At 37.6% G+C, this 16,261-nt stretch overlaps 1 protein-coding gene and 1 pseudogene across 1 annotated transcript in view; one reads left to right on the forward strand and one right to left on the reverse strand.

The window, feature by feature from the left end:
* Positions 1-913: 913 nt before the first annotated feature.
* The window catches only part of TMCO1 (transmembrane and coiled-coil domains 1), a 52,143-nt gene continuing 36,795 nt past the window's right edge, over positions 914-16,261 (reverse strand). Inside the window, exon 7 of the mRNA XM_055333923.1 lies at positions 914-1,495. Coding sequence (XP_055189898.1) covers positions 1,397-1,495 — 99 coding nt within the window. The 3' untranslated portion in view covers positions 914-1,396. The remainder of the gene's footprint in view (positions 1,496-16,261) is intronic.
* Positions 12,862-13,656, forward strand: LOC129515190 (AP-4 complex subunit sigma-1-like; annotated as a pseudogene).

Genomic DNA, 16,261 nt, shown 5'->3' on the forward strand with positions numbered 1-16,261 from the left:
ACAAATTTATCCATACAGTTTATCAATTTGTGTTGACCATTGTTTCTTATATCCCACACCTTCCTCCTGGTATTCTTTTTCTGTCCTGGCAACACATATATATTTCTTTTTTTAATATGTAAGTTCTATGCCTATCATGGGGCTTGAACTCATAACCCTGAGATCAAAAGCTGCATGCTCTACTGACTAAGCGAGCCAGGCACCCTGGAATCATATCCTTTAATAATTCAGCTACCTTGGATTTTGTAGCTCTGAAAATACTGCCTCCCAGTTTTACCCCCAAACTTATGGTTTAGCAGTACATAGAATTCTAGGCTGATAATTATTTTCCTCAGCACTGAAGGTATTATTCCGCTGTCTTCTGGATTTTATGCCATTCAGAAGTTTGCTATCAGTTTAGCAGTTGTTACTTTGCAAATGACATGACCTCTCTCACTGGTTGAATACATGCATCTAAGGAGTATGTATTTGTTACTAGAGTATCACTCCATACAAGATTTCCAATTTCATGGATCAGGCAGGGGAAGATCACGGTAAAAGCATCCTCTCATTTTTTATGAAGGAGCATGGCAGGAACTAAAGGCCATTGTGATCAAAAGGAAGCTCTGCAAGACTGCATACCTATAGCCTTGCCTCCGGGAGATGACTAAGAGTGACTTCCCAGGAATCCAGCAGGGTATAAAAGGGACTGAGGACTCTCATTTTTACACTCACGTGAGTTACTTCTTTCCTTTCCTCTCATGCTTTCTACTTCTTACAATAGGACAAGTCTATATTTTGAGCTTATAAGGCAAGTATGATAAAATAGTACATTTAAAACTTTTAGTTTAGCCCTTTGTGGCCAATGTTTATGTTCAGATTACTAAAAACATGTATCTAGGAATATGGTACAAAACAGATCTCACCTTGTAGATGAAATAGCTAAAATTTTGGCTTCTTTATTCATCTTCGGTCATATATTTGGCTTGGAAACAATGTACAACAAATAGTTCCAATTAAGATATCACAAACTGAATTTTTCTTCCAGAACTCTAAATGCTCATGTAGAGCCAACTTCCATGGTACATGGCACATAGCACACACTCGAGTCGGTCCCACAGAAAATATTCATGTAAGCCAAACAAGAAAGATGCTATTTGTTTCTCATTACATAAACATCACCTGAACTTATCTAACCAACAAACATATTTTTTCTTAATTAATCTGTGACTGAAAGTACTATCATGTTTGTTGGGTGCCATTCTCATTAGAAGCATATCCAAAAAGTCTAAAAATAACTCAGAACTAGAAAGTGGCCCAAGCCCTAAGGCTGTCTATGGCTCCCGCTACAAAATAGTTGCCAGTCTAATTTGAATGTTTAAAAAGAATGATGGGTATTACAGGGTTCTTCTTGATTTCAAGAAAATTTCCCAGAAGGAGGTGGAGGGCCAAGAAATCCACCTGCCTGCTTGGTGGCAGCACGTGAAGGGGCAAGACCAAGAATCTTCTGGATGTTCTATGAAGAAAACAGAATTAAAATTCAGTTTTAATATGAGATATTGAGAAGAGTGTTTAACATAGATCCCATATGAAGAGAAGGCATACAGATTAAAAGTACCGTTATGATCTAAAACTGGACAATTACTACCATGTTATTTTTTAAAAGGCCTACAACATGATGGAGATCATAGAAGAATAAAAGCCCTCTCACCTAATGTGATCTTGGTCTACAACCAAAAATCAAAAAAGCTGATTTTTTCAAGTGGAGAACCATTAAAAGAGGTAATCTTTTATTTCAACAAGAAGCATATAAAATATACTTGTTAGCTGTTTCTTATAGCAAGGCCTTTTCTTTGAATGTGGAACATTAGCTGTATTTTAGTCATTACTGCACCGTCAAAAGCTGAAACTGAAATATACAATTTCAGTTTTTTCAAAGTGGTAAGGAAACTTAGGTTCCTGCAAAGCAATGGGAGTCCAAAATCCTCCTACATTTTTAGCACCTCCCTCATCTTTTCCACTTGTCATATTATATCTAATTCAGCAGTTTTTAAAAAAATTCACCTTCATTAAAGTATTTCTCATAAAAATAACTTTTTATACTCATATTTTATTACTCACTATAACATTAAAGTACGTAAATACAACATCAAGCAAAATCAGCATAAACAGTTTTAGGATAAATACAGGCTCTTGAAAAGCAATGACTCACCCGGTAGGAGCAGACAGGTGTGGGTGCAGAGTGCAAACCATGAATGGAGAGTGGGATGTAGGGATTAAATGCTATGCCTTTTTAAAGAGGAAACTGAGAGGGTTTGTAAATGTGGAAAGCTTCAGTAAAGATCAGGTGTTAAGATTCTGTATAGCATTCATAAGAGGGAAAAACCTTAAAGATCATCTATATTCTCTTGCTCAATTCTTTCATTTTTACATTTGAGGAATTTCAATGAAAACCTGGAAAAGTATGATGGTTTGTCCAAAATTACAAAGTTAAATGAAGAACAAAGTTAGAATTAAAACCCGTGTGTTTTGATTCATAATCAGATAAGTTCTCTTCAGCAGTACTTCCTGTGTTAAAGTTCTAGTCTTCAGAACAAACTACACCCCACTGGTAGGCAGGTTAGCATGTGTACATTCACTCAATAGTTATTGAGCACCCACTGTACGTAACGCACCATGACAATACCCATATCCAGCCTTCTCTGAAGTGTACACAATCCCTCAAGCCTTCATCATTGGGAATGAGGACTACTACTGATTTGAGTGTTTATATTTCCAACATAGTACCCTGTCAGAATATAATAGAATATGTAAATACGAAAACACAACTTTAGGAACTCATTCAAATTACATTTTAATATTTTTATGAATACATTTTAATGTTTTTATGAATGATCATAAAATACTTCATTCATCCATCCACTCACAATACTGCAGCTTGTGCTTTACTAAAAATGAAATCTGAGAAGCTAAGAAGAAAAAAAAAATCAATCATTAGGTCAGCCAGCTTCTCCTTAGTAAAGTTGGAGAATGTATTACTTTTATAATAAAAATAGCTTCTTTGTGCCTAATTCTAAAAAGGTGCACAAAACAGTAAGACCAAATGATATAATGTCACTAATTTTCAATTTCTTTTACTTAATCAGTAAGTCTTTACTGACCACCTACAATGTAGCCAGCATTAAGCAAGGCATTGTGGGAAATTACTTTAAAAATAAAATCTGAAATATTACAGAATTAGCCGGTGATAAACACGTTTGTTTAGTTAACAAACACAATAATAGAGTCTAGACAAAATATACTAGGCATCCTTGATCAGTTATTCTGTAGAGACAGGGGCCAATTGAGTCCTTACCATTTTAGAGATAAAGACTAGTGTAAAACTACTGATGCTCTTTAAATTGCAAGTTTACTGTAATTTAAAGAAGACAAATCAAAGGAAAATAGGAAATATATTGAAGGGTAGACTGTTGACAGTCTCATTTATGAAATAACAACATATAAATGACTATTGGACACAAGTCCACTGCTCTAGATGGGGAAGAGCTCAAATAGCAATAGAAATGTTAAAACAGGGGCACTTCAGCAGCCAAGGCTGAAGTTTATGGAAATCCAGGCAGCTGTATACTTGTGGCAAGAGCCCTAGGCTTCCTTTGGGAACTCTAAATTAAGTTTATCAGTGTTACATTACTCAAGAATTTGCATTTTAATATAAATGCTATCTACTGCATGCAATCCTATCCTTTAGTGAAATTCTAAATGATCTTTTTAAATTCCTATGGTCTCACAAATGAACCCAGGTCTTATGATGGTTTTTCTCGGGGAAAATTTTCTCTGTTTCCCTGTCCATGAAGTCTTTTCAGTGTAGAAACTAACTGAAGCTCTCAAGATGCAAAAAGACCTGGGTAAACGAGTAGAGGTCACCATTCTCCACAGGAGTAATAACATCCAACATTTCTATGTACTTTAAAGTTTACACATAGTTCTTAGACTAGATGCCACTCCTTAGTTATCCTTGCTTTGGAGATGAGAAAGTTGAGCCAGAGAGGTTACAAGCCAGGACATGAACAGAGATACAACTTAAAGTACAGTTTTCCTCTATTAAACCACTAAGAGATCCTTGTCTTAGGAATAAAAAATCTTGGGACACCTGGGTGGCTCAGTGGTTTAGTGTCTGCCTTCAGCCCAGGGCATGATCCTGGAATCCCAGGATCGAGTCCCACATCAGGCTCCCTGCATGGAGCCTGCTTCTCCTTAAAAAAAAAAAAAAAAAGGAATAAAAAATCTTGTAGTAGGCCTGCCTATAAAAAAATTCTCAGTTATGAAGACTATGTAAGCACACGAGTATGTTATATTGTTATGTAAATAAATGCATATAAATTCAAACCCACAGAAGGTACAACACACCATGAGTGAGCCCTAATATAAATTATGGACTTTAGGTGATAATGAAATGTCATTTTAAGTTTACTGACCAGAACAAATGCACCACTCTGGTGCTAGAGGGTGGTAGTGGGGGAGACTGTACACATGTGGGGGCAGGCACTATATGGGAAATCTCTGTATGTTTTTTTTTTTTTTTTTAAAGATTTTATTTATTTGACAGAGAGAAAGAGAGAGAGAGAGTACAAGGAGGGGGAGTGGCAGGTAGAGGGAGAAGCAGACTCCCTGTAGGGCCTGATGCGGGACTTGATCCCAAGACCCTGGAATCATGACCTGAGCTGGAGGCAGATGTTTAAATGACTGAGCCACCCAGGCACCCAGGAAATCTCTGTACCTTCCACTCAAATTTGGTGTGTACCTAAAACTGCTCTAAAAAATAGTCTATAAAAATGCATATAAAACTGTAAAGATATGGGATGCCTGGGTAGCTCAGCGGTTGAGCATCTGCCTTTGGCTCAGGTTGTGATCCCAGAGTCCTGGGATCGAGTCCCACATCAGGTTTCCTGCATGGAGCCTGCTTCTCCTTCTGCCTATGTCTCTGCCTCTCTCTCTATGTCTCTCATGAATAAATAAAATCTTTAAAAAACAATAAATAAAAATAAAACTGTAAAGATACATGAAAAATAACAGTTTATGCCCTTTTCTCATTCCTTGCCTCCAACTTTTTGAAATATTGCTAACCAGGATAACTTATTTTTTTTTAAGGATTTATTTATTAGAGAGAGAGAGAGAGAGAGAGAGAGAGAGAGAGAGAGAGCGCTAGAATGAGCATGAGAAGGGTAGGCAGCAGAAGGAAGAGCAGACTTCCCACTGAGCAGAGAGTCTGACATAGGGCTTGATCCCAGGGCTCTGAGTTCATGATCTGAGCTGAAGTCAGATGCTTAACTGACTGAGCTACCCAGGCACCCCTAAACAGGATAATTTAAAATAAAGACACATATTTCTATGGGTGCTATCTCAAAGTGCTAGGCATTGTTCTAAGTACTTCACACGCATGTTCTCATTTAATCCTCACAATAACTCAGTGAGGCAGGTTTGTTATCCTTACATGCAGATTAGGAAAAGTCAACCAGCAGGCCGTGATTTAATACATTCTTACTGAACATGACCCTGTAACAGATATTTTTGTATGTATTATCTCCTTTATATCTTTCAGTATGTATTTTGCTAAAAGACAAAAGCTATAATAATATATTAAGATGATATGGAACAACACTTAATATACATGCAAAATACAGTAATATTGGTAAGGTTACAGAAAAATATAAAACAACTATTTTGAATTTCTGTCCAGTCTTGTGTAATAGGGTAACAACTGAGGAGTGTGTGTCAGAAGGGAAAAACAAAGGAAAAACATTTTCCCATAATCATGCCTTCTACTGGCAGGAAACCCAGAAAAACACCATTACAGGATTTGCGTTCCTTCCTCTTTGCAAAGGATAAGAACCGGTGATCAAGAAAAGGAAGTTGTTGGTTGCTAACTGGATATTTTGGGAAGACCCAGGTCACTAGCCATAAACACATTCTGCTAAATGTTATTCCTTAGTCATTTGGCTAAAATAACTCAGCCATGGCAATCCTTAGTTTATCCTCTGTTAGTTTCTCTGGCATCAAGCAACCAGTCTTCACTTCCGATTGATTACAATTTCTCAAGTTTCCAAAACATAATCTTTACTAGAGCCATAAAGCTGTGTGGAAATCCAGTCACTTCAGATGGCCCTATCCAACAGCCCCAGGGTTTTCACATTCTATCTAGATAGGTTGTTTGGGAGAATGATGTAGAGGTGAAATATTTACTGAAAACAATGGCAGTACAGTGGGGTCCCTGAAATACTACTGGGTCAGCAGCAGATTTTTGAGTCCCGGTACTGGCTAACCAGGCAAACCAGCAAAAAGGCAATGTCTTCTCACGTTACCAAATCTCAAATGTCCAACCCCCTACGAAGAAGGAGGTTGACTAGAAGGAGGATGACTACATCAATCACTTTCAACCCTTTAGGCCACAGAATCCTTTTTTTAAAAAAAACAAAATCTCATGAAAAAACCCCACTACAGAAAACGGGTAAAATACTGTTAGGGACTTGAAGCCTCCTGCTGGGCCCTTCAAACTTTTCTACCAAGCACTTTAAAGCCAAAGTCCCCTGTGGCTCTAGTATTCTAGAATGTGACTATGTTGTAACAGATTATATTGCAGGCTTCAACATCTATCTTCCAAAGTGGAAATCAAAATTCTGAAAGGAACATGAGCACATCAAATCTGCACTAGAGTAATGCCACTTCCTTTATAATGCTGATGACATTTTCTGTCCTAGGTTGTCTAAAGGCCTTGCTTGTGATAAAGGTCTTTTTTTTTTTTTTTTGAGGGGGTGAGGGGGTACCCCCTCAGGGGTCAGAGGGGTCAAGTGATCAAGTGACTATCTGAATCTGTCTCTCTCCTAACCATCTTTCCAATGAAAATTTCCTTAGATCTTGTTTAGCCCTTTATTTGAGGATTAGTCAAGGAGAATGTTCTGAATTTTAGTTTAGTGCATGCAGGAAGACAAGATGCATGCTTGCATGTTATATGTACGTATGTATGTTATGTATTTTTAATCCTATAATGAACAGTAGGATGCAGCTGGTACAGAGTGGGGTATCTAAAACTCAGAATGAAGCTTAAGTCTTACTGGTTCGAAAAACCAAAAGACAAGGATTAGGGTAACCACAGCAGCTTAAAATTGAGTGAGAAAATCCTGGAAAACAGTTAACACAAGAGGGGTTCAAAACTACATTTAAACTGCCCAAATCTCTTAAACTATGTATGTGTGAGACAGCCTTCATGCAGCCCAGCTGCGACTGAAATAACTTGAGATTTCAGGTAGGTAGGTACTGCCTACCACAAAGGAGAGAGTGTAGATAGAGCCTGAGTGTCAGGTTATCTGCCTGCTTAACTAAAAAACTCAACACTCTCCCAAAGAATAACAGAATCCAGAGTCTTTACTACCTAACATAACAAGGTCCAAGACACAATCCAAAAATAATTAGATATATCAACAAACAAGAAACCAGATCCATACTTAAGAGAGCAGGCAACAGAGTCCAACCTTCAGATTATCCAAATGCTGGAATCAGTAGATAAGGTTTGTATTTTATTTTATTTTTTTATTTTTTTAATTTATGATAGTCATACAGAGAGAGAGAGGCAAAGACACAGGCAGAGGGAGAAGCAGGCTCCACACAGGGAGCCCGACATGGGACTTGATCCTGGGTCTCCAGGATCACACCCTGGGCTGCAGGTGGTGCCAAACTGCTGCGCCACCAGGGCTGCCAGATATGAAGGACTTCTTACAGAAACAGTGGAGGCAAAAAGATAGTGGAAAGGCATTTTTAAATGCTGAAAGATTAGAACAAACAAATAAAAAAACCCTAGTCAACCCAGAATTCCATATCCAGTGAAAATATCCTTTAAGAATAAAGATAAAATAAAAATATTTTCAGATAAATGAGGATCAAGGGTATTTGTCACCAGCAGACTTGCACTATAAGAAACACTTAAAAAAGAGAGAAAGAAAAAGGAATCACTGAATGCTGTACTGTGAGGTACTGACATCAAGCCATGGCACACAACAATTCCCCACTCAGGAGTCTTATATTCACTACGCACTATCAAGCCTCCATGCTTTTACTTATATTATTTCCCATGCCAAGAATGTTCTGATAAGATTGGAAAACCCCTACTTATCCTTCAAGATACAACTAAAATGTCCCATTTGTATAAAATCTTAGTTTCATCTCTTAGCCATTTTGCTTCCATAGCACATTTTTTTCCTCCAATACCATTTTATACATGCACACACATATAAAGAGCATCAGTCATACTCCACTTATGGGCCTGTCTTTCCACACAGACTATAAGTTTCACAAAGGTAGAAACCACTGCTTCTTACCCTGTACTCTCAGCATCAAAGAATTTCTGGCATAATATAAAGACTTGAACCAATCTTCAGCAACCACAGGCAATATTCTAAATAAAGCCTTAAACTCATGCACTCATACAAATCACAAAGAGATCAGATTAAGGTAATGCCTGAATAATCTGTTCTCACTTACTAGTTAAGCTATCATTTTCTGAACCAACTGCATTCTCTAACTGATTTGAAGTTAAGTACTAAAAATGCAAACACTCTGCTTGTAGATGAGCTATACTGACATTAATGAACTAAGCTCTAAGTCTTAAATAAAGTGACATATATTCATGATGAGGGACAGGAGATGACAAGCATTTAGTCTTCTCATTTTGATGGCCTTAAGATATACTGACATGACATAATTAGAGCCTGTTTTTATACATACACAGGGCATATCAAAATCTTTGCCCTAAGAAAGCCAAGAATGAAAAAATAAATAAAATTTACTTATTTTTATCATTCTCCTGACACATACACCTGTTGAGAGAGACAATGACAAATTCTCACTGATCTTTTTCAGATTATAGTCATACATACATAAAGGTGTATGTTAAGAGATGGGTGACAAAAAAAAAAAAAAAAAAAACTCTTCCATTCTTCCTCAGTACCATTAGTTCTTTTTGCTTTCAAAGAAAGAATTCAATTCATAGGTTTTACAGTCATATAAATTCATAAGAATGGACCAGTTTCTCCTTAGCTGTTTACCAGGTAAATTTGCTTGGGTTTTTACTGAGATTTAGAGCACTTTTTATACAAGAGATCACCATTTACACAATCTACTACTGACTCATAATAGGGAGAAAATAAAAAAAGCAAGTACTTTAATTTTGGGAATTAAGGAAATTTCCTTCCATTCTTGAATTTCGTCATACCCAGGACTAACTTAACACCCCTGCTGGAAGCTGGCAGACCTACCATTTCCGCTGCTACAAATTCACACAAAAGAAATAGTTGCAGTGTGAAGGTCAAGGCAGCTAATCATACATTACACTAAGCATTACACTAAGCATTACAGAATTTTTAAAAAAGGAGAAAGATAAAATGGGAAAACATAATTAGATTTATTTTCAGTTAATGACATATCATGCTGTTTCAATCTATAAAAAGCAACCTTATCCTACCTTGAGCCAGGAAACAAATATTAATTAAAAAATACCCCAAAGGAGGGGGCACCAGTTGATTTTTTAAAAAATGTGACTGCTAACATTTTATATCATTGTCTTCTGATTATCCTAACATGTTGAGGTTGTCCACCAACCCCTTCGCACCTTTGTAAAAACAGACTCAGAGAGACTCAGAGATGTTGACATTCCCAAGGATACTTAGCCAGTAAAGTGGCAACAAGATTCAAACACTGGTATCTTACCTCCAAACACTATATCTCCTCAACCTTAGAATGCGGTCCTCCTCTCTCCCCATCACTTTAAAGTTTCTGAAGCAGGAATGTGGCTTAAAATCTATCATATGATCAGTATAGCATTACTTTTGCTCTCCCTTGAAATCTCTTAAGGTAATGGTAAATCAATTAATAATATCCTAGAATGGAAAAGATATGTACTAGATGAAAACCAGATTCACAAATACTTATGTGAACTAGTATTATATCATAATTTAGGTTCAAAGTTCAATCTTTGTTTCTGCTTCTATTCTAAAGGACTAATATAATAGAATTACCTTTAGGGGTACCTGGGTGGCTCAGTGGTTGAACATCTGCCTTTGGCTCAGGTCATGATCCCAGGGTCATGGGATCGAGTCCTGCATTGGGCACCCTGCAGGGAGCCAGCTTCTCCCTCTGCCTATGTCTCTGCTTCTTTCCCTGTGTCTCTCATGAATAAATAAATAAAATCTTTTTTAAAAAGAATATAAATGTACTTCTATATCCTCATATTTGATAATGATTTTTTTTAAGTGAAGCTATAGGTAGAAAAATTAACCTTTTAATTTCACAAGAAACGAAAGTTCCATGACGGCAAGGACCATAATTTTGTGTCAATTTTGTTTAAAACTATATACTAAGCACCCAGCTTGGAGCCTGATACAGATCTGTGCTCAGTTTTGTTGAGTGAATAAACGAACAATCTATCAAGGGATTATTACTAATGTGATGATGAGCTCTTAAGGATGGGAGAGAAGACTGAAACAGAGAGATGCCCTTAATTCCACTAAATATCATACCTCCATCATAATAAGGGGAGCATTATTGTCATGAAGGGCACAGAGCTAGTTGGTTTAATTACACCATCACTCACATTTAGTAAAGGAAGTGGATTCTGGTTAACATTGTAGAGATGTTATTAACTGACATGTAAATATAGTTATAATCTTTCACAAATAAAAGACTTTAAAAAACATAAATTCAGGAAATCCAGTGGTAAAGGTATCTAATCACTTCAGCAAACTCTCGACATTTTCAAGGTACTGCTAAGAAAGGATTCTCATTCTCCTAGATGATCTACTCTAATTTACTACTATCAGAAGACTTCCCTGTTAAAAGAAGCAAGGCCACCCCCACTGCTGGAGGTAACTTGCATAAAATACACGTGGTTTTTACACGTTCAGCATAAAAATTAACCCTGAGCAAATGAAATTATGGTTTCACTCACTGAAACAAAAACATGAGAAATTACTCGTACCTTTTAATATTAAATGGTCTCAGGTTGGTGGTGAACTGGCCTTAAGATTAACAGTCTTGGGTAAAATGATGCAGTAACTGAACACCAGCTGGCAAATCCGCAAAAAAATTAAACATAAAATTGCAGCATGACCCAGCAATTCTATTTCTGGGTATACACCCAAAAGAAGTAAAAGCAGAAACTCAGAAAGACATCAATACACCATGTTCACAGCAGCATTAGTCACAACGGGCAAAAGGTGTAAGCAACCCAAGTGTCCACTGACGGATGGATAAACAAGAAGGGGTATATACACAAAATGAGATATTATTTGGCCTTAGAAAAGGAAGGAAATTCTGACACTTGCTACAATATTGGATGAACCTTGAAAACATGCCAGTCTCAAAAGGACAAACATTATGAAATCAAATTCACAAATACAAGTAGTCAAATTCATAGAGGCAGAAAAAAGAAAGGTTGTTGTCAGGGATTGAGATGCAGGGGTGATGCAGAGCCTATGTAGGGTTTTCATGTAGGAAGATGAAAACATTTTAAGATGGATGGTGGTGATAGTTGTATAACAACATAAATCAACTTAATGTTGTAGAACTGTCCAGTTGAGAATGGTTAGACAGTAAATTTTGTGTTGTGTGTATTTTAACACAATAAATGAGAAAGATTAATAGCAGTGGAATTACTGGATATAGGAAACAGGAAGTAGCGTCTGGACATAAGAGAGGATTAACTGAAGGATTCTGCAGGAATACGGCTACCACAGGCAGTCACACTGGTAAGTTTAAGCCTCTGAGACTCTCTAGGCATGAGATACCCATTTGGCCTACTCCTTATTCCTTTACCCTGAGGGTTCAGATCACACTGCCTAGCTCACCCTATGACATCAGCACATTCAAAAGACCTCTTATCTGAACAAGATGTGAAAGAAGGAGTGCCTCCACTCACACACCTGTCACTGGGACTGAACAGACCTTCAAATTTCAAAGGTGAGTTTAGATAGGCACTCCAGAGAAAATCCCATGAGGCTGTTGACAAGGATTTGTTGTATTCAATATGCACACCAGATTCAAGACCAATCATCCATTCACCTCGATGCATTCTTTTGACCCTGTGGCTTCTTAGTCTTTGAAAAAAAGGAGTAGGCAAGCTGCGATCTCAAATGAATCCATTTTTATGTTTTCCTTCCTAAAAATCCACCTAATAGTTGGCAAAGAAGCAATAAGATACACCAGTATGAACTCCAAATGGATTAGCTAATCATTTAAGTGCAAAGAATGAAACCAAAAAAATATTAATAGAAAACAGGATGAATTTCCTTATAACTTTGGGGTGCAGAATTTTCTAAACATAATCCAAAATCCAAAAGACAAATCTGACCGAAAAAGAAAAAAAACAAAAACAAAAACAAAAAAACAGCAAACAAAATTTTGTGTGGCAAAAACCACTGTAAGTAAAACTGAAACACAAATGACAATGGACGCCTGGATGGCTCAGTGGTTGAGCATGTGCCTTTGGCTCAGGGCGTGATCCCCGAATCCCGGGATCAAGTCCCACATCAGGCTCCCTGCAGGGAGCCTGCTTCTCCCTCTGCTTGTGTCTCTGTCTCTGTGTCTCTCATGAATAAATGAGTAAGATCTTTAAAAAGAAAACAAAAACAGAAAAAAGTCAAAATGGCTGCCCCAAGGAAGCCCGCACCACGCAGCTAGCAAGGGCTGGGAAACAAGCTTCTGCGGGAAAGGGGGAGGGGGGCTCTAGGAAGAGCCGTTGCCAGAGCCGTAGGCAGGACTATCACCCCCCCCCCCGCCTCCCTCCCCCGCCCCCCCAGCTGCACAGGTTCTAATTACAGAATTACAGGCACCTCTTGACATAACTTTTGAACTATCTGGAAAAACACTGGCCAGAAAAAAAAATGATAAAATTTTTCCTAATGGTGAATAAACAAGGACAGACCCGACTTTCTAAATACTATGAACATGTGGAGATTAATAAGCGTACACTTCTTGAAACGGAAGTCATAAAGAGCTGTCTCTCCCGATCCAGTGAACAATGCTCTTTCATTGAGTTTAAGGATTTCAAGCTGATATATCGACAGTATGCAGCTCTCTTCATTGTGGTTGGAGTTAATGACAGAGAATGAGATGGCAATTTATGAATTTATCCATGACTTTGTGGAAGTGTTAGATGAGTACCTCAGCCGAGTGAGTGAATTAGATATGTTTAATTTGGACAAAGTACACATCATTTTGGATGAGATGGTGTTAAATGGCTGCATTGTGGAAACAAATTGGGCAAGAATTCTTGCCCCTCTACTCATCCTTGACAAAATGTCAGAAAGCTGAGTGATGTCTCTGCCAGACAAGAGCTACTTGTAAGTGAGAATACCATGGAATGAATACCTTTCAACATCTGTAGCCCAAAAAATCCGGAAGACTCTGTATTGCAAAATGGGGTGTCTTCCAAAAACAATTTAAGTAGGTGTTTCCCACACTTCCTAAATGGAAAACAAAACTGCACATTAAAATATGGTGTACAAAGAAAACTTTTCTCTGAACTAAGAGACAAGTTTTGTTTTCTAGCCATAAGCATTTTTCTCCCCACTTGTTCAAATTTTGTTGCATTCTGAGGGTAACTTTTTTGTTCACTTCTCTTTGTACATTTAATTCCGGATTAGCAGCATGGGAAGAACATGTGACAGCTATCAGCCAATAAAATTTTAAACATAGTAAAAAAAAAAAAAAAAGAAAGAAAGAAAACAAAAACAAATGATAAGCTAGAAAAATTATGTGTGACTTACAGTACACGGAGAGGGCTAATCTCCAACATAAAAGCTAAAAATTCAAAAAAAGACCAACAACCAGGGACACCTAGGTGACTCAGGGGTTGAGCATCTGCCTTTGGCTCAGGGCCTGACCCCGGGGCCCTGGGATCAAATCCCACATCCGATTCCCTGCAGGGAGCCTGCTTCTCCCTCTACCTATGTTTCTGCCTCTTTCTCTGTGTTTCTCATGAATAAATAAAATCTTAGGAAAAAATATAACAAGTCTCTCTCTCTCTCTCTCATGAATGAATAAATAAAATCTTTATAAAAAAATATATAACAAGCGGACAAAAACAGATAACCAAAAACTTCTATAAGGCAAAATATGACCAATCATTATGGAAACTTGAATCATTCTATATTAGTTTTCCCATCACTCACTCCATTTTATATCCCCAAACAAGCAAACAAAAAAAACAATTCACTATGTTCTCTTAAAACTACTTTATACCACAGTATATATCTGAAACCAAGTGGCCTACTTCTTTGCCTAAGAATGGCCTCACTGGGGAAATCATAGTACATCTATAATTTGAATTTCTGAAAGCCTTCTGTTTTATGGCTGCTCATTTCACAGGCATCTACACAATTACCATGTAACCTAAGATCCTAAGAAGTAAACAAAACAAAACAAAACAAAACATGGAAATAGTAAGCTAACAAGCATTTTAATTCAAAGAGAGAAACTTATATTTCATAGTAACATTTCAAATGCTAAGGTATATCAGAATGGATAGAAGTTCATAATTCTCCGATACATATGCTAACAACTAGTGAGGAACAGGTCAGAAATCATATGCAGCTACTAAAATAAAAATTATAAAATTAGGTCACTGGTGATTTTTCTATGCTTTTTAATATATTAGAATACCTTGGGGGCAGCCCCAGTGGCGCAGCGGTTTAGCGCACTAAGTGCTGCCTGCGGCCCGGGGTGTGATCCTGGAGACTCGGGATCGAGTCCCACATCGGGCTCCCTGCATGGAGCCTGCTTCTCCCTCTGCCTGTGTCTCTGCCTCTCTCTCTCTCTCTCTCTCTCTCTCTGTCTCTCATGAATAAATAAATAAAATCTTTAAAAAAATAAAAAAAAAAAGAATACTTTGTTTAAAATTTGGGTAATAAAATTATCTGCCCAAGATGAGCACCACTCGGGATGCGGCAACAAGTCAGAATTCACCACTGATTTTGGGGAAAAGAACTGTATACAAAACAAATCTTTCAAATACAACACTATATTTATTAGCTATGCAATACTGTAATACTGTCCCATTCCAGGCACTGTTAATATCAGTGTATGGAAGGGACAAGTAGAAATCAAAATTTTGAGTATGCACCCTTCCCGGCTCAAAACACATTGAATGTGTGTGTGTGTGTGTGTGGCGCCAGGGGTGGGATTTGCCACCCTTTTCCTCCCCTTCTCTGTACTCAATAAGCAATTATTTCATTAAGCTGTACCAGTGAAGAATCTACCTTCCTATTTAACTTTATAGCACATACTAAGCACTGTAGTTCTCAGGGGCTAGCCTACCATGCTGGTCCACTGACTGTTTTTATAAATAAAGGTTTATTGGAACAAAGTCAATACTCATTTATATATTGTCTATGGCTGCTTTCATACCTTAATGGCAGAGCTGAGTAGCTGTGACAGTCTCTGCCTGAACCTTCCAGGATTAGCAGACTATGGCTAACCCCTTGCCTGGTTTTTTAAATAAAGTTTTGCTGGAACACAGCCATTCATTCATTTACATACTGTCTAGGACTGTTTTCATACTATAATGGCAAAGTTGAGTAGTTACAACAGAGTGTATGGCCTGAAAAGTAAATACAAAAATATTTACTATCCAGACCTTAACACAAAAGATTTGCTGACTACCATGGTAAATGAACATTGCATTCCTGATAAGATTTAACTGCTCAACAAACACCTCACCAGACTCTCTGAAATAACGGAAAGGAGTTTAAAGACCAGCTTGACCTGAACTTCCTCAACGATCATTCTTAATATTTATTTCATTTTAAAAACTCTACAGCTTCAGGGCAGCCTGGGTGGCTCAGTGGTTTAGTGCCACCTTCAGCCCAGGGCATCATCCTGGAGACCTGGGATCGAGCCCCACATCGGGCTCCCTGCATGGAGCCTGCTTCTCCCTCTGCCTGTCTCTGCCTCTCTCTCTCTGTGTCTCTCATGAATAAATAAAATCTTAAAAAAAACAACAACAACAACAAAACTCTACAGCTTCAGATGGTGATTTCTAGGTAGCAATGTCCAGGTAGCAGTGCAAATGGTCCATCTAAAATGCCTTTTGTGAGCTATCACACATAAAGTATTAATATCTGCATATTATTAAAGTAGAATTGCTCTTAGTTGCTTGAAGTAGAATGTATGCATCACTGTGGTTCATTAATATTTGGACACAGCTGCAATTTAAAAATTTTGGATTTAAATAATCAAA

This window comes from Nyctereutes procyonoides, unplaced genomic scaffold (assembly GCF_905146905.1).
Source record: "Nyctereutes procyonoides isolate TBG_1078 unplaced genomic scaffold, NYPRO_anot_genome, whole genome shotgun sequence".
Classification (NCBI taxonomy): domain Eukaryota; kingdom Metazoa; phylum Chordata; class Mammalia; order Carnivora; family Canidae; genus Nyctereutes; species Nyctereutes procyonoides.